The 18,636-nt window shown below is 39.0% G+C and overlaps 1 protein-coding gene across 1 annotated transcript in view; it reads left to right on the plus strand.

Annotated features, from left to right (window-relative positions):
• The window catches only part of LOC101629295 (lipase member K), a 23,236-nt gene extending 19,459 nt beyond the window's left edge, over window positions 1–3,777 (plus strand). The window contains exon 9 of the mRNA XM_004680897.1: window positions 3,544–3,777. Within this exon, the coding sequence (XP_004680954.1) occupies window positions 3,544–3,777 (234 nt within the window). The remainder of the gene's footprint in view (window positions 1–3,543) is intronic.
• The last annotated feature ends 14,859 nt before the right edge of the window (window positions 3,778–18,636 follow it).

An 18,636-nucleotide genomic window follows, 5' to 3' on the forward strand; every position in this document is an offset into this window, starting at 1 on the left:
TATATATATATATATACTCTCATATATATATATGTATATACACATATATACACACACACATATGTGCATTTCTAGTAAAGTTCTTTGCATTTGTGCACATAAATAGATTTCTTTAGAGCTCTAATTGGGTCCCTTGGTACCCCTCTCACTCACATACTAAAATTTTGGAGAAATTTCCAGAATCTGGGCATACCTGTAGAGGACATGGAGACTATGTCTTTTTCTCATATCTTGTCCTATGCATATCTTCCATCTGGCTGTTTGTAAGTTTTATTCTTTGTAATAAATTGGTGTGATCTAGTGAGCAGATGGATTTCCTGAGCTCTGTGTGCCATTGTGACAAATTAATCAAACTCTTATGAGGTTGTCCTGGGGACCCCTAAGTTATCCAAGGGTATCAGAAGCACAGCTAGTACTTTGGGCTTGCAATTATCACTGGAGGTCTGAGGAGGAGGTCATGGGAAACTCCAGTGTAGTCAGCTGGTGGTAACCTGGGCATGATGCTGGCTTCTGAAGTGGTAGTTGTCTTAAGAGGGTGAACCTTCTACCTGTGGAAACTGATGCTATCACTAGGTCAATAGAGTCAGAATTGAGTTGAATTCTAGACACCCAGCTGGTGATTGAGAATTGTTTGCTGGTGTGTGGAACCCTGCTCACACACTTATTGTACCTGAGGTATAGGACACTAATTCAATGATTTTGAGAAAACTAGCATCAGGACTGTTAGACTAGCACAGACAGGACAGGGAGGGAGAGAGGCCCCTTGACCGTGTGGACTACTGATAGTGTCCAGAAGGAGGTAGATGTCCTACCAACAGGACTCCACCCACATTCCTGGTTGGGCAGACTTGGGGTCTTCTGGGTCTGGCCTGGAGCTTGGCTGTTCCAAGCTTTAACCTTCCCCCCTTTATAACCCTTGGGTATAAATTCCTCCCTGTACCCCACTGATATGGCCCCTCCTCCTTGGATTCCAGCAGCTGGCCCCAATAAACCTCTCTTTTCTGAGATTGCTTGTGTGGACACCTTTTGGCAACACCTTACAAGGATTAGCATCCTCCCTCTTCCTTTTTTCCTTTTCATTCTGTTACCAGTTTCATTTTGTATTTGGGAGCCTGCATGAAGTTTTCTTGAGTACATTTTCCTTTGCACGCACTACTGCCCTTGCTAATCTGCACTCATCTCCTTCCCCGCCCTTGGCATTGTCTTCTCAGAACAACACATTCTCATTTACTACTTGCTGCTCAGCTCAGATCCAGCCCATCCAGTGCTGAAGTGCAATATTCAAAATACTATGTAATGCAAAGGCTTGAGCACCAACCCACGCAGAGACAGTAAAATCTGGAATGGCTGAGCCGGGGGGCTCTACCTGAATATCATCCTCCTAAGAGAATTTGACTTACACAATCACCAAGTCAGAAGTTTCCCCATGGAGACCTAAGAAACCTCTCCCTATCAAAGCTGCTACCATATCCTAAAGGTCTGTGCTTTTGTTCGTGGTACCTTTCTTTCAGTTTGCTGCCAAAACTAATTATGATGTATTGATCTCTTCAGGTTGGCAAAAAAAAAAAAAAAAAAGTACCATATAAAGAGTGGCTTAAACAACAGGGAGTAATTTTTTACAGTTTTGGAAGCTCGAAGTCTGAGGCCAGGATGACAGCAGAGTTGGGTTCTGGTGAAGGTGCTCTTTCTGCCTGCCAGAGAGCTCCCTTCTCACCTGGGCTCACATGGCCTTCCCTTTGAGTGAGTGTGGAGAGAGAGTGTGCTCCCTACCACTTTTCATACAACCACTAATCCTGTTAGATCTGGACCCAACCCTATAACCTCAGTAAACCGTAATCACCTCCTAAAATGACTGTCTCTATATATAGTCACATTCCGGCTAAGGCTTCACCATCTGAATTTTGGGAGGAACATAACTTGGCACAAAACAAAACTTGGTACATAGTATATGGTAGTAGTCAAGACACTTTTGTTGAAAGGAGCAGAATACAGGCCCTCCCAGTAGCACAGTGGGTTAAAGCACAGCACTAAGAAACTTAAGCCACTTCTGCATGAGTTCGATCCCAGCCTGCCCCGGAGGTGACCACATGGCGTGGCAGACCTCTCCTGACCCGCCTGCTGCTCCCCTCAGCAGTGTAATTCGTGGATCTGCCTGTTCTGCTCCCCACTCTGTCCCTGGTGAATCCTCTTACCCTCCGCTTCTCTGGCCTGTACCCCAGTTCTGTATGAATAAATAAATAAATCTTTAAAAAAAAAAGAAAGAAAGAAAGAAAGTAGCAGAAAACAGGTCTATTTTAGGTTAATAGTGCTGTGCCACAGTGGGAAACTCAGTGCAGCCTGAACTTAGACCCTGTCATCACAGCTCTTACTTTCTCCCCACCCTCTCAATTCCAACTGCATATGCTGTTTCCACTCCAGGCTTCTTCCAAGACAAGATGGTGACTGGGTGTGCTTATTTTGTATAATTTTTTTAAAAGATTTATTTATTTGCACACACGGAACTGGGGTGTAGATCAGAGGTACAGGGTCAGTGAGAGGATTCACTAGAGACAGAGTGGGGAGCAGAACAGGCAGATTGAGAAAATACACTGCTGAGGAGAGCAGCGGGTGGGTCAGGAGAGGTCTGCTGCATGTGGAACACCTCTGGGGCGGGGATCAAATTTGCACTGAAACGGCTGTGGCTAGCTTCGCAGTGCTGAGCTTTAGCCCTCTGCACCACCAGGGAGGGCCCTAGTTTGTATAATTCTTTCAGTGAACACTCAATATTTTCTCAATAGTTTACAAAAAAATTCCAGAACTTTAGTCCTCTGTCATCATGTGCTCATTTTTCATCCAATCACTATCGCAAAGAGAATGCGCAGTAACTGTACACAGTTGGAACTAGCCTGCCTGGGTCACACTGGAACCAGGGAATTGGAATCTGTTAAATCAGCACAAGAAAAGTTGTGTTAGTATCACAGCTACTCTATTTCTCTATAGCAGACTAGATCATTTTTCACATCATATTTCAATGTCTGTTTTCATGCATTGATTTCAATGGTCCGTGTAGAGTCTGTTCTAGTATCAGTAATTCTCTGAATCTGAGTTTCTGTATGCATATTAGATGCATATTCCCTTTATGCATCTAGTATTATGTTTGAAAAGGACATATTCTTAGACCAAGTGCTAATATAATGCCCCATAAAAGAAGGACCAGAAAGAGAAGGATAGGGAGGTAGGGGTTAGGAAAGATGGAAAGAGAGAGAAAGAGAGGAAGGAAGGAAGAAGGATGAAAATGAGCCATTTTCCACCTCTCCTAATAGGATCCTTTCCTATTTTCCCATTGAGCAAGTCAAGAATATAATGGTTTTCTTTTAAAATTCACAATTCACATTATTGTGCAAAAGTGTTTTCAAGTATATTTTTAACATATTCATGTTCATATGTCATTAAGTGTATCCTAATTAAACACTTTCAGCAAGTTTTGGGAAACTTGCTTAACAGCTGATCTTTAATACTCCTTCTATAATGTGGTGACATTTTTTTTTCTGTCTCTTTATTTAGCTTACACCTCCCATATACAACGTCACTAAAATGGAAGTTCCAATAGCTGTGTGGAGTGGGCAACAGGATCCAATTGCTGATCCCAAGGACATTGATAATTTGCTCCCTAAACTTTCCAGGCTTATTTATTACAAGTTAATCCCACACTACAATCATTTGGATTTTTACCTTGGAATGGATGCACCCCAGGAAATTTACCAAGACCTCATTAGATTAATGGTGGAATATTTGTAAAGTTAAATACACTTTGCATTTTCTAAGCAAGCAGATTTTCATAGCAATAAGGTAACACCCTGACAGCTATGTCAAGTAGCCAGCTATGTCAAGATAGAGCAAGCAACATGTAGGTGAACTTCAGCTCTATCACTAGCAAAATAGCAGGCCTCTCAATCAGAATACATACCACGAAATGAATTCTGCCTAAAACCTGAATGAACTTGGACACCTTATCATCTCAGGAAACATTCAGTTGAGAAAGCAGCCTGAACAACATCTGGACAACATCTGGAATGCAGATTGGTAAAACCCTGAGCAGAGGACTTGGCGATGCTGGGCCTAGACTATTGACCCACAGAAACAGTGAGATAATAAATATGTACTAAGTGACTAAGCATATGGTGATTGTTTTTATCAGCAACAGTAAATTACTACTACTACTACTATTAATAATAATAGGAGCTATTATTATGATGATGATGTCATTTGGGTTAAAAGTTTGAGAGACCCTGTTCTTGTTTCCCTTTGTCTTATTTCCCTGGGCCTTTGGAAATTCATTGACTATTTCTTGTTTTGTGGATGTACTAATGATTGATTTGATCAGTGTGTGTCGGAAAATCATCATTTACCTTCATTTCCTCATTTTATATTTTCTTCTTGTGATAAAAATCTTAGCATGAGATCTGCCCTGTTGATTGATTTTTTTAAGTATATAGTGCAGTATTATTAATTATAGGCACAATGTAGTTCAGATCTGTAGAACTTATTTATTTTGCATAACTGGAAATGTGTAACTATTGGCAACTACTTTCTCCCTCCCCCCGCCATGCCTGGCAACCACCATTATACTCTCTGTTTTTATGACTTTGACTATTTTTAGATAATTCATTTTAGCGAAATTAGGCAATATTTGTCCTGTGATTGCCCTTGAGTTTCACCTTTGCGGTAGGGGAGGAGTTGTTTTGTTTTTGTTTTTGTTTTTGTTTTTTTAAGATTTATTTATTTATTCATACAGAACTGGGGTACAGGCCAGAGATGTGGAGGGTGAGAGGATTCACCAGGGACAGAGTGGGGAGCAGAACAGGCAGGTCAACTAAGTACACTGCTGAGGGAAGCAGTGGGTGGGTCAGGAGAGGTCTGCCAGGCCATGTGGATCTCCTCAGGGGCAGGCGAGAATCGAACTCATGTGGAAGTGGCTTTAGCTTCTCAGTGCTGTGCTTTAACCTGCTGCGCCACCAGGGAGGGTCCAGGGGTTGCTTTGTTTTTAAGGCTGACTAATATTCCATTATACATGTCCGTTCTTTACCCATTCATCCACTAGTGGATATTTGCAGTGGCTCCACATCTTGGTTATTGTTCATAAAGCTGTGATAAATGTGGGAACACAAATAACCAAGAGTTGGAAACAACCTAAGTGACAACAGACAGATGACTGAATAAAGAAGAAGTGGTACATATACAATATCTGTACACACATCCACGATGGGATATGACTCGGCTATTAAAAAAGAAAAGATGAAATCCTGCCATTTTCAATAACATGGACAGACCTAGAGGCTTAATGAAATAAGTCAGACAAAGAAAAACAAATACCATATGATTTTCACCAGATGTGGTGCATAAAGAAACAGAACAAATGAATGAACTATATAAAGCAAACAAAATAAGCTGCTAGACTATAAGACCAAATTAGTGGCTACCAGAAGTGAAAGGGGGTAAGGTTGATAAATCATGTAAAAGGGGTCACTTGTATGGTGAAGAATAGAACTGGATTATTAGTGGTCAACTTTAGAGTAGTATCCATGGAGATACTGATTTATAATGATGTACAACAGAAACATACTTTATAATGAGAGTTACTTTAATAAGAATTACAAACACAGTAATGTAGATATCCCTGTAATAAACTGTTATCAATTTCTTCATAAAGATGCATCATTTTCTTCCTACAGATATCCAGAGTGGCTGCATCAATGGTAATTTCAATTTTCTGAGGAATCACTGTCTTTCAAAGTGAGTTTTTCATTGCTCTATTCCTTTAATGTTGCTTTATTCCTTTAAATGGGGCTAGAAAATCTAGGGCAGTCAGTTCATTCAGTTGCAGTTATATTTAATAGCTTTAAAGCTCATTTTCCATCTCTTTGAGGACAGATCTAGAATCATCTCTCTTCTAAAGAAGTTTTGCCTTATTACTGGGGCATGTTCTTTTGTTTTTTGGGGATACTGTGGAGCTGCCCTGTGTTTTCAAAAAGGTCTTTCCACACACTAAGAATTGTCTTACCTACATTTTCCAGGCAATGTCCTTTCATTGGAAGTGATGCTCATTCTTACAGAATTTCACACTTTGCATGGGCAGAAGACGATAGAGCCAGAGTCCAGGGCCCACCTCCCCTATTTCTGGCAAAAATTTTATTGTCCTCAACCTCCCTGAATTATAATCTCTATCTCCTTAAACTGGCCAAACCATTGTTCTTTTGTTGGATTTCCTACCTTTGCTGCAATGCAGAAATTCATGGCAAGCAAAAAATTGAAATGTTCACAGTGTTCACTTCATTTATTTTCCTTCTCTCAGTGACCGCAATCTGACTTACAGGCCTGATTTTCAGTGACTGAAAATTGTTTCTAACATTTATGATAGAGTGATAATTCCAAACCCTCAGGGGTTTGGAAGCAAAAAGTCAAGATGCTTTTTAAAAATTAGGTTATTTTGCTAATGCACTGCCAGTGTAACCCAACACAGAAGGTAACTGTGAAACAAAATACACAGCTATAGAAAGTTTTAAGTACTTCTGTGGTCCCTGTAAATTTGTCTCTAATTTACTCTGTCAGTATATTGCACAACTGTGATAAAATTCAACTCTCTGATTTCAAATATGAATAATAATAGTCATAGAAAGTTTAAGTGCCCTGCCCATTTACATGAGCTAGTGAGAAAAACAAGAGTAGATTGCTGAGCAATTGTAATATTTCTAGTATATATTTTTTCTCTGCAGAACTCTTACTGCTTCTCCTTAATATCTTTAATTCCAAGTTTTCCCACTGATCCCTCTTCTCCATGTGTTTCTATGAAATACACTCTGCCAAAACTTACAGAACTTAATTTTCATTTTTTATTTATTCCATCACATACTCATGCCTGACTTTCAGAGTTTTCCCATAATCTGCTTGTTTTTTTAGGATACATTTGCCTCTTCTCCCTAACCAGATATGCATCTTTCATGCAGGCAGTGTGCATATCTCTTTTGATGCTTCTTCCTTATTTGCATATATCTTGTCATGTTTCTTTTTCATTCTCATAAGCAGAATATGCCCACATTATGTCTTAAACTGAATGGAGCTTAATTAATCTTAAGTCACGATTTTGCATTTCTTAATCAAGTACGATTTTCTTGTTTTTATCTCTTAAGATTTTCTCTCTTAAAATTCGCACTTTCAATTTATTTCCTTTTCTTGCTTTACTGTTTCATTTTAACATAATGCTCATACTCATAAACAGTAATATGTTCTTAAAATTGCAGTCAAAGAAAGACTGCTGAACTATGGGATAAGATCTAACCTTTCCAGAAGACCACTGTTCTGAATTAACATAAACTGAAACAGTCCTAAAACCACAAGGCATGTTCCCTCAGGATAAGTTACTTAGAACAGTCAACACAGCAAAGAATTTCCTAGAGGCAAATCAGTCACTGCTTTCCCACTTAAACTACATGTCAGACTCAAAAGACTCAGCTGCAGCTAGAAATATTAAAAAAAAAAAAAGTCCTCAGTAGTCAACACAACCATGGCCAGGGATGTACATAGTAGCTTTGTAGTCATGGCTGCTTATTCTGTTCTCCAACTTTCATGTGAATACTAAAAAGTTTGTTGTTGCTTGTTTTGCTATAAGGAAAAATGAGAAAGTTTATTGAAAAATGCTCTTTCCTTTGCAGGATTTATAAATTGAGCATACTGGTCCTTTAAGACACTGACTTCGGATTGGAGGGTTTTTCTGCATCACTTCCTTTCTCTCAGACTCAATGTCCTCATCTGTGAAATGATGAACTCACAGACACCATCTCAGTAGGTTAAAGTGCAACAGAAATTGGCTATACTTGTAAGAGATGAAGCTGCTGTTTCATCATTTCCCACATGCTTGCAGGAGACTTGAGATATTTTCCTTGTCACTAGTATGGACTGGATTATTAGAATTACCTGAAGCATTTTCAATTGTCTACTCATCAGGAATGAAATCAGGTTTAAAAGCAGAACGATATCATTTCTTGTTCCTCCCCTCCCTTCCCTTGTCTATTGCAATTTTATAAATTTCTTTGATAATTTGAAGAGAAATAATAACGTTCTTCCCCAATTGGTAAAGGTCACAGATAGTAAAGTGAAAAGTAACTTCTGTATTCTGCCACTTGTTGCAGATTAACAACTCACTTGTCATGTGATAAGGAAGAGTGGCAATAAATGTTTAAAAAAATGAGTCCAAATAAAGATGGGAAATGAATTCATCTCTCAATAGTTACAATTAATGAGGCTTCAGCTTGAATTAGTTCTTACAAATTTCATCCTGTGAATAAATAGAACAGATGAAGTCCACATGGCCACACCTGGGAGTTAGGGATCCAAGCCCAATAGTGGAGGAGAGTAGCCTCTTCCTCATCAGAAATTAGGGACTCTACTCCCAGCCCCAAACTCAAACACAGTCTCCCTCAGGGTATATGTTGTGTTGTTAGGCTTTGAAGTACTCTTTTTTTTTTAAGATTTATTTGTGCATACAGAACTGGGGTACAGGCCAGAGGCTAAGGGGTGGCGAGATGCTTCACGAGACAGAGTGGGGAGCAGAACAGGGAGATCGATGGAGTACTCTGCTGAGGGGAGCAGCGGGAGGGTCAGGAGAGGTCTGCCACGCCATGTGGTCACCTCCGAGGCAGGCGGGAATTGAACTCATGCGGAAGTGTCTTTAGCTTCTTAGTGCAGTGCTTTAACCCTCTGCGCCACCAGGGAGGGCCAGAAGTAATAGCCAGCTTACAGTGTTTCACTATTTCTACGTAAATTCTTCAAAATTCCATTCATGTAAAAATTGTGGCAAGCTTTCTGCAAAAGCTGTGAATAGTATCATAATTGAAATGCACAAATACAGCTGACCTATCAGTTCCATTTCTTGCTTTCTCTGTTTCCATAAGGTTTCTCTGTTCATAAAACACACCCATAAACAAACAAAAAAGACAAAATCTAAGTGCTTAGTTTTCACAGTGCCCCAAACTCCTGTGGACTAGTAGTCTTCATGAAACTTCATGTGAGAGTAGAATGCTTTGTGGGCTGAGAAGAGTTGTCCACAGAAACTGAGGGAGCTGCCCTCAGCCTCGTGTGTGAGCCCAGCATTGCTGTGGAGCAGCGTGTAGATGTGAGAGTCTCCCTGCTGGCGCAAGGGGTTAAAACATAGCACTATGAAGCAATCCACAGTCACTGCAGCAAGAGTCCCATCCCCAGCCAGGGAGCTGACCCACATGGCACAGCAGACCTCTCCTGTCTTACCCACTGCTCTGCTCAGCAGTGTATTTCAGTCATTCTATCTATTTTGCTCCCCACTCTGCTTCTGGTGAATCCTCTCACCCCCTGCACCTCTGGCCTGTACCCCAGTTCTTATATGCATAAATTCTTTTTTTTTTGTAAGTTTTACCATAGAACTTACATTTGAAGTGCTTCTCCCTTGAGCATTGTCTAATGTGTGTGCAGTATGCCTGGACTGTAAAATTCTCTGTATAACACATAATGGCAAGGTCAATCTTCAGAGCAAATTGTCATGTTTGTTTAGGCTGGAAGATTGAAAGAAGCATTGGCGCATTTGAGAGGCTAGTGCTGCTTGTGAGAGTGAAAAAAATAGATTGGAGCTGACTCAGCTTCTCAAAGGACTATTTGCAGAGAGAAGAGGGAAATTTCCTGTCACCCTTGTCCACACAGAAGGTGGGCACTTAAGATGCCAGTGTAATATTTGTAGGTAAATATTTTTCCCCTCTTTCATCTTTCTTGACATTCTGCAGACTTCAGAGAGCCCAGACACCTGTTTTTGCTGCTCTCTGAGCTGAAGGCTCTTGGGAATGTCCCAATCTCTGTCCCATACAAGGAAACCCTTGGTTCTGGTAGATCTCCTTGCATAAAATATCTGCCTTGATCATCCTCCACAACAAGTTTTGCTCCCTGGAAAAAAAGACAGTTGACAAAGGACATCCAGCTGCCTGCATATCCTTTTCTAACTATAAAGTAGCTCAAATAATCTACCGTTTGATAGATGTGAAAATGCTTATCCAGACTTTGAGGAAGAGACACCTACAGACTTGTCTGTGTGGTCAAGGAGGCCAAAAATTGCAAGGTGCTGGTCAGTCAAAACAAGGTGCCAGAGTTAAAAACTCCGGGCTGGGACTAACTCGGTAGAAAAAAACTGCAGGCCTCCAAGTTAGGGCTTCCCCTCTTAGTTCAAAATTCTGGGGCCATCCTCAGCCCCTTTTTTGTACTAGGGTGGACTATAGAGCAGCTCCTTCTGTGGGGCCAGGCTGAGGCTGACAAGAAGTTGCTGTCCGGAAGGAGGGGAACAGCCTGCAGAAAAAGCTGGAAGTCCTCCTGCACAGGGGTGGGCCAATCGGGAGTAAGCATAAGGGCGGAGAGCCTGTGGTTGGCTAAAAGTGTTGAAAAGGTGAGTAGTATACCTTTTCGAGGAGACTTGCCTCCCCTTTAAAGCCCTTCTGGGCCCCAGTGGGTAACAAGTGTTCCAGAGCATCGGAGCACCACCAGAGAGAAGGACCCTCCAGCATGCCGAGGGGCAATGAGGACTAACGATGGCTAGATCATAGACCTGTAGTTTATTTTCGTCAGGAGTCTCAAGCTACATCTCCAACACTCATCCTTCAATTTAATGCATTTGTTTGATTTTCTGTTACAGGTCAGGATCTGAACACTGCAGCTTCTGACAGGAGAAAACTTGAACAAGGAATCATTTTGCAGTTTCACCATAAGGCTACCTGGAGCAGAATTTGGGGAGTCAGAGGTTTTCTTAGTGATAGACTATCTTTGGAATCCCTGCCAAAAGAAGTTTCCGAACAACTCTTTAAAATTCTAAGTAATTAATATAAAAGAATTTACCCTACACGTCTTATGTATTAGAGTCTGGAGGTATGGGATGAAACAAGGAAAAGTGAGCCCTTAGGGACATCTTTTATCCTGGGTATAAGATATGTTGGAAAATGTATCTTATTTCCCAGTCAGGGGAGCGATAAAAAAATCTAACATTGGGATCCTCCTGGTTAAGTCTCAGTGCTATAAGCTATCCTCAGTCACTGCAGCACGAGTTTGATCTCTGGGTAGGTCAGGGAGCTGACCCACAGGGTGCAGCAGACCTCTCCTGTGTCAGCCACTGCTCCCCTCAGCAGTGTATTTCAGTGGATCCACCTGCTTTGCTCCTTTTTCTGTCTCTGGTGAGTCCGCTCACCTACTGTACCTCTGGCCTGTGCCCCAGTTCTTCTATGTAAAAATTAATAAAATATATTTTAATATTACTTAGTCCTTACTATGCACATATTGACTTACTTAATATTGACCAAATTAATTTATCCTACATCACTGTGACAGCACTGCTATGCTCATCTTAGTTATTTAATTATTTTTGAAGATTTATTTATTTATGCTTACAGAACTGGGGTACAGGCCAGAGGTGCAGGGGCGATGAGAGGATTCACCAGAGACAGAATGGGGAGCAGAACAGGCAGATCAACGAAGTACACTGCTGAGGGAAGCAGCAGGTGTGTCAGAAGAGGTCTGCTGCACCATGTGGATCAGCTCCCTGGCTGGGGATGGAACTTGTGCTGCAGTGGCTTCTGAGAGCTTCATAATGCGATGCTTTAACCCATCGCACCACGAGGGAGAGTCCTCTCACCTTACTTTGCGGAAGACAACTATTGTTCAGAAAACCTAAACACATGTTCAAGTCAAATATTGAAAAATTAGCAAACCTAGATTTCAAACACAGAGTTTTCCAAATCCAAGCCCCAGGCTTTTAGCACTTTCCTGTGCTGTCTCCTTAAAGATAAAGATCCAGAAAGCCAGGGATACTTTGACCTGGCCAGGGAAGCCCCTGTTTGCTAGAGAATTTTTGCAACTCTTTACGGTGTGGGTAAGGCCAGGATTTTTTTAGACAGAATTAATGTAAACAGAGAAATTAAAGAAAACCATGTTGCCTGTGTACAGAAAGGGAGTTGCTGAACCAACAAAATAGGCAGAGGATGGAATGGATAGTGCTAAGACAGACAAGAGTATACACAACTATGTAAAACAGGCTACCCAAGTTCTGAGTCAAAACTGGCCTGGATACTATTCATCTGACAAATGTGTTGACAGGCGTGTTGTGATCATTTTTCCATAACCACACACTTTAAGGTAGCAGCCAGGAGTCACCCACTTGACCCTACCCAGTGTGATTTCCTGTCAATGAAATCCTGCCCTGTCATATTGGAGAGTTATTTAAGCTTCAACAGAAACTCTCCTCCCTTCACTTAGTAGAATCAGCAATTTTGAGACGTCACCATCTTCTGTTAGTAAGGCTTGTCCCTAGCCTCAGATTTGAGATTTCTTCTATGCAGCTAAATATTTTTAGACATTTTGAGCTCACCTTCCAGACCTGTCCTTACAGTGTTGGTTCCAGCTGCTGAATCATATTCAACAATATGGGGTCAGGTGGCTCCATTTGTTTTGATACAATAAACCAGTTGGTGAGCGGTGAGCCCTCCTTTCAAGCACATCATGGATTCTGCTGAGAGTTGTAAAGATCATCATCATGAACATCACTGTCATTTCTGTGGCAATGTATGTTCTTTTCAAATGACTTTCACAAAAATGGTTACTTTTCCTATTATTGATTGAAGTATTTATGGAATTCCTGCAGAAAGAATGTTCATGTTAGTGTTAAGACAACAGAAACTCTGGAGTCAGCTTCTCTGCCTATTAGCTGTGTGACCCTGAAAAAGTTATTTAGGAATGATTCTAACAACCCACTTTTCTACAAAGTAGAGCTACTCATACCTCCATGTTATCATAAAGATCAAGATAGAGATGAAGCATATTTGTACAGCACAGGATTTAATCATGGATTCAGAGATCAAATTATTTAGATTTGGTTCCTGACTTCATTATTATTTTTAGACATTATTATTTTTATGCCAAGTTAATAACTCATTCTAATGCATATTTTTCCTATCTATAATATATAGACACTGTTAATACTTGTATTTTTGAGTATTATGGGATGATGTTTTAAAATAATTTATTATGATCCCAATTTTACAGAAAGGAGTTTATAAATATTGTGATTTATAAAACTCTATGTAAAAATAATACCCTAATATTTTTTTTATTATATTAGTTTATTTTTACATGTTTTTGTGCATTTTTCCATCTCAGTTGCAATCCCCTTGGGTTTCCCATCACCAAATTACCCTAATATTTTTTAACCATGGCCCAAATCTTGTATGGAAATTAGAATTCTTAATTTAGTACTCCTATTACTTAAGTGATATTACAGAATCATATTTTATTATAAGCTCTATTTCTTTAATTTCTTAAGATCTGGGTATATTTTATCTGTTATACTAATAGAAATCACCTCTACCTAGCATTTTTAGTAACTCAATGTTTGACAACCACTATACTAGTCTTTCCATTAGATTCTCATAATAGCCCTGAAAATGAATTCCATGTTCCTTTTATTTTACAGATGAGGAAAATGAATGTTTGATTATAATGTTTCGAAATGACAGACCCAGAGGTGAAGTTAAAGCCAATTTCTTACAAGGGGCGGTATTGTTAATTAAACATGGCACTATGAAGTCTCTTGTAGTGTAATAGTACCTGCATAAATGTATTTATCAACAAAAATTCTCCACTCATTCAACCAATAAATTAAATAATTTCTAATATTTTATTCAGTGTTATAAATGTTGTATTATCTACAATGGGGGTGTGGAAAAGAAAGAAATAGAATGTGTATATAAGGATGGGAGATTAATATTTGAGTTTCAGTTATGTGCCAACTACCTAAAAAAAAACACATATTTTATTTAATCCTTGCAATAGATTGTGAGTTAGATGTTAGTATCCCCATTTCTCATGTGAAGAAGATAAGTATTGAAAATATTTTACTCAGGTGCCCAAGATCAAATAAATAACTGGTCACTTTAGATCTCAAGAGCACTTCCATGTACAAGGTTATATTCTAGGTATAGGCATTATATCATATGTACATGAAATGTAACAGCATATCATTACGCACTCTAAATTCTGCATGTCAAAGAGTTATTGAACTTTAAGGGGAAATCATAAAAAGCTAAAGGGTCAGAAGAAGACATTACAAAGGATGAAAGAATGACCTAAGTTGTGAAGGAAACTTTGCACTTTTCTACAGATATAAGGGACAGTGAATGGGCAGCTACCTGGTTTCCTGTTGAACTTGGTCAGGCACCCAGCTGTCTGATGACAGTAGAATTGACTCTCATTCTTGATTGTAAGACTCACCCAGTGATCAATAAATAGTTAGGCCCCTCAGAGTGTCCTTTCTGTCCTCCAAGAACATGATTGGGCCGTGGAGAAATTGGGGTATTTTTAAGACAACTAATTAATATATATTTGGCTAAGACTCATTCTCAAGAATTTCTTGGCATAATAAAGGAACAGTAGCTATGAGGGGGAGGATGTCAAATGAGATGTCAGCCTTGGCAGAAGGCTGGCTCTTAGGGATGTACTTCTTTGGTGACTCTGGCTTATCAGATTGGCATATTACAGCATACCATCTTGTCATTGTCCCAGAAATGATGGCACTTGGACTTGACTAGCCACATGACTGAAATTTACAAGGAGCTACAAAACATTATGTGTTTATAATTAACATTAAAAACTAGTGTTGTTGAGAGGTCTATATTGACTTTTGGGTCAGATTAGTACATTCTTCCATGTAACAGAACATATGGGAAATCCCATTATGAAAATGTTGCTTGATAAGGAAGAATTAAAAAAAAAAGGGAGGGGGTAGATGGTCTGACAAAAACAAATCATAACTTACACAATCACTCAGTTACATCAAGTTTTTCCACAAGAAAATAAGTCTAAGCACTTTAGGTGAACAATCTCATTTAATCTTCACAATGTTCTTATAAAATGGTAGCATTCTTATCTCTTTGTTACAAACTACTGAACTGAACTACTGAACTGAAGTGGGAGGTATTGGAAAACATACCCCTAAATATCAGTTCTCTAAAGTCTGGCGTCTTAACTTTAGAAACCAGGAGCTTTATCTTTATGATATAATGTTATGAATATCTAACCACTAAAACCCAAAAAGGGAAAAGGTAGGCTATTTTTGCACAATGTCACTGACAAACTTATAAAAATGGCATATACTCTACCGCTAGTTACACAATTAAATCCTTCATCATAATTGTATACCATAATAATGGTATACACTTGAAACCTATATAATGTCACAAATAAATGTTACATCAATAATAAATAAACAAATGGAAATGATATATAAAGGAGAGAAGGAAATGCAGAGAGCCACGTATGATACAGTGCAGAAATGTGGACTAGAAGAGGTAAACAGAGCTTTCTATTTGGGCTTTACTAATCAGTCATGCAATTTGGAATGCAATGCCACTAAAGATTTTTAATCTCAAGGGTACTTAAACAATTAGATGTGTGCTTTAAAATGATAATACCTTCTCTGTAGAGAATAATTAGAAGTGAAGTTAATCTAGCTGGAACATTGGAATAATCCACAAAACCCCCAAATAACCAAAGTAATTCTGATCCCCATGGCTTTATCTCACTCTCAGACTTCAAACTAAGCCACAAATTTACAGTAATCAAAAGAGTATGATGTGATAATAAAAATAGACACACAGACCAATGAGATGTGAGAACTCAGAAATAAGCCTAATTACATGGACAATTAATATGCAACAAAGGAGCCAAGAGATTACAAAGGGAAAAAGAAAAACTAACAAATTATGTTGGAAAATTGGACAATCATATACAAAAGAGGTAAACTAGACCACTATCTCACACCATACACAAAAATTAAAAAAAGAAAAAATACTTGAATGTAACACTAAGGTTGTAAAACATATAAGGGAGAATAGAGACAAAATACTCTAAGACATTACGTTATATGTCTTGGAGGACACAACTCCAAAGCCAACGTAAAAAACAAGTAAACAAGTGAGGCTACATCAAACTAAAAAAAAAAAAAATTGCACAGTAAAAGAAATATTATTAATACAGAAGACAGCTACCAGATGGGACAAAATGTTTGCATTTTACATATCTGACAAAGGGCTAACATTCAAGATCTACAAAGAACTCATACGATTCAACAAAGAGAAAGCAACTAATCTGATCAAAAAATAGGTAGAAAAGATAAGCAAAGAGTACATACAGGCACATGAAAAAAATTTTAATCATCACTTATCATCAGGGAAATGCAAATCAGAACTGCAGTGAGATACCACCTCACTTCAGTTAGAATATTCTATATCAAAAAGATCAGAAGCAACAAGTGTTAGCAAGAGTATGGAAAAAAAGGAACTTCCCTGCACTGTTGGTGGGGACGTAGACTGGGTCAGCCTTGTGGAAAGCACTATGGAGGTTTCTCAAAATATTAAAAATAGGCCCTCCCTGGTTGCGCAGCGGGTTAAAGCATAGCACTGAGAATCTGAAGCCGCTTCCGCATGAGTTCGAACCCCGCCTGCCCCGGAGGTGACCTCATGGCATGGCAGACCTCTCCTGACCCGCCCGCTGCTCCCCTCAGCAGTGTACTTCGTCGATCTGCCTCTTCTGTTTCCCACTCTGTCTCTGGTGAAGCCTCTCACCACCCCTGAGCCTCTGACCTGTACCCCAGTTCTGTATGAATAAATAAATAAATCTTAAAAAAATATATTAAAAATAAATCTACAGTGGGGAGTGGGATTAAAAACAGTGGGCGGAGGGAAATGCACTGTACTATGGTGATGGCACATGGGTGATTTGGTGATGGGAAATCCAGAGGGATTGCAACTGAGATGGAAAAATGCACAAAAATATGTAAAAATTAACTATTATAAAATAAAAAATAAAATAGATCTACCATATGATCCAGCAAATCCACATCTGTTATGTATCCAAAGAAAGCGAGAATATTAAATTGAAGGGTTAAATAAAATGCACTCTGATGTTCACTTGCATACTGTGTACAATAGCCAACTTACAAAAACTACCTAAGTGCCCAACAAAAAAAATTAGTGGATTAAAAAGATGAGTTATGCACATACAAAGGAAAAAAGCTCAGTTGTTTTTTTAAAGATGAAATCTTGCCATTTATGACAACATGGCGGAAGGGAATAATGCTAAGTGAAATAAGTAAGAAAGGAAAAGACAAATATCAAATGATTTCTCTCCTATGGTATACAAGAAACTAAAACAAAAGAACAGACAGAACTAAACCAACAAATACAAACTAAACCAAATACAAACCCTAGACATCTAACTATACATTTGAAGTTACTAGAGGGTGAGGTGTGATGTGGGACAAATTTGAGAGGGGGAGCTCAGTGGACTATGGTGGAGGAATACAGGTGCCTTGATGGTGAGTGTGGTATGATAACATAACCCTCTACCTCTAAATAAATACCCCTAAAATTGGAGGGGGAGGTGAACCTATACTCCTAAATAAATCATAAACAGTTTTTTAAACTAACATCACCTCAATTAAAACACACACACACACAATTGCAAAGTTACGGTTAGAGGTGAACACAACGTAGACTAGCACGTGATTGTATGGAACCACAAAATTAGCCAAGGACAATTTTCTCAATTCTGCATTAAGGATTCAGTTCTCTACAAGGACACTCAGTGAACTGTGCTGACCCCCATGGTCTTAAAATAAAATCTTTCAAGAAAATGGCTATGTTCATTGTAAGCATACATACTTTTTATTTAATTAATAATCTCAGAAGAAAGACATCCAGGAAGCTGTCTAACATGTAAATTATTTTAAATAGCTACATAAGCATGTTAATGGTATTCTATCCTGGTATTCTATCAAATTATTTTAAAGTAACACTTAAATATTAATAAATCAAACTAGGGTACTATAATAAAGTAATAAATCAATGACTCTAGCTTACTTGACCTTGAGAACATTAGTGGATAGTGTACTTTTGATAACTTAATGTTATGTTTGTGCCCTTGTATCTTTTATTAGACAATAAAAATATGCATTGCTTGTTTCAGAAGATACATTTTATTTTAAGATTTATTTATTTATTCGTACAGAACTGGGGTACAGGCCAGAGACGCGGAGGGTGAGAGGATTCACCAGAGACAGAGCAGGGAGCAGAACAGGCAGATCAACGAAGTACACTGCTGAGAGGAGCAGAGGGCGGGTCAGGAGACGTCTGCCACGCCATGTGGCTCTTCTCCAGGGCAGGCGGGGATGGAACTCATGCGGAATTGGCTTATGCTTCTTTGTGCTGTGCTTTAACCCACCACGCCACCAGGGAGGGCCCAGAAGATACTTTTAATAATGGAAAGTTTGCTAGCTATTCAATTCAAATCAAGTAAATGATACAAAGTTATGCATTTGGGATGAGTCATGTGGAAAACAAAGAATCTGTAGATGAGTTTTAGAAAATGTGAACAAAAGGCTGGGAATATGTGGCTGATTTTTCCATGTAATCACTAGTCACACATGGTTGTTGACAATTGGAATGTGATTAGTTATAGCACAGATGAATTATAAGTGTAATATAATTATTAAATTTCAAAAGCAGTGCAAAAAAGAGGTAATAATATAACATTCCATATCTACTTGCA

Source organism: Condylura cristata, unplaced genomic scaffold (assembly GCF_000260355.1).
Source record: "Condylura cristata isolate star-nosed mole 26May11 unplaced genomic scaffold, ConCri1.0 scaffold00011, whole genome shotgun sequence".
NCBI lineage: Eukaryota > Metazoa > Chordata > Mammalia > Eulipotyphla > Talpidae > Condylura > Condylura cristata.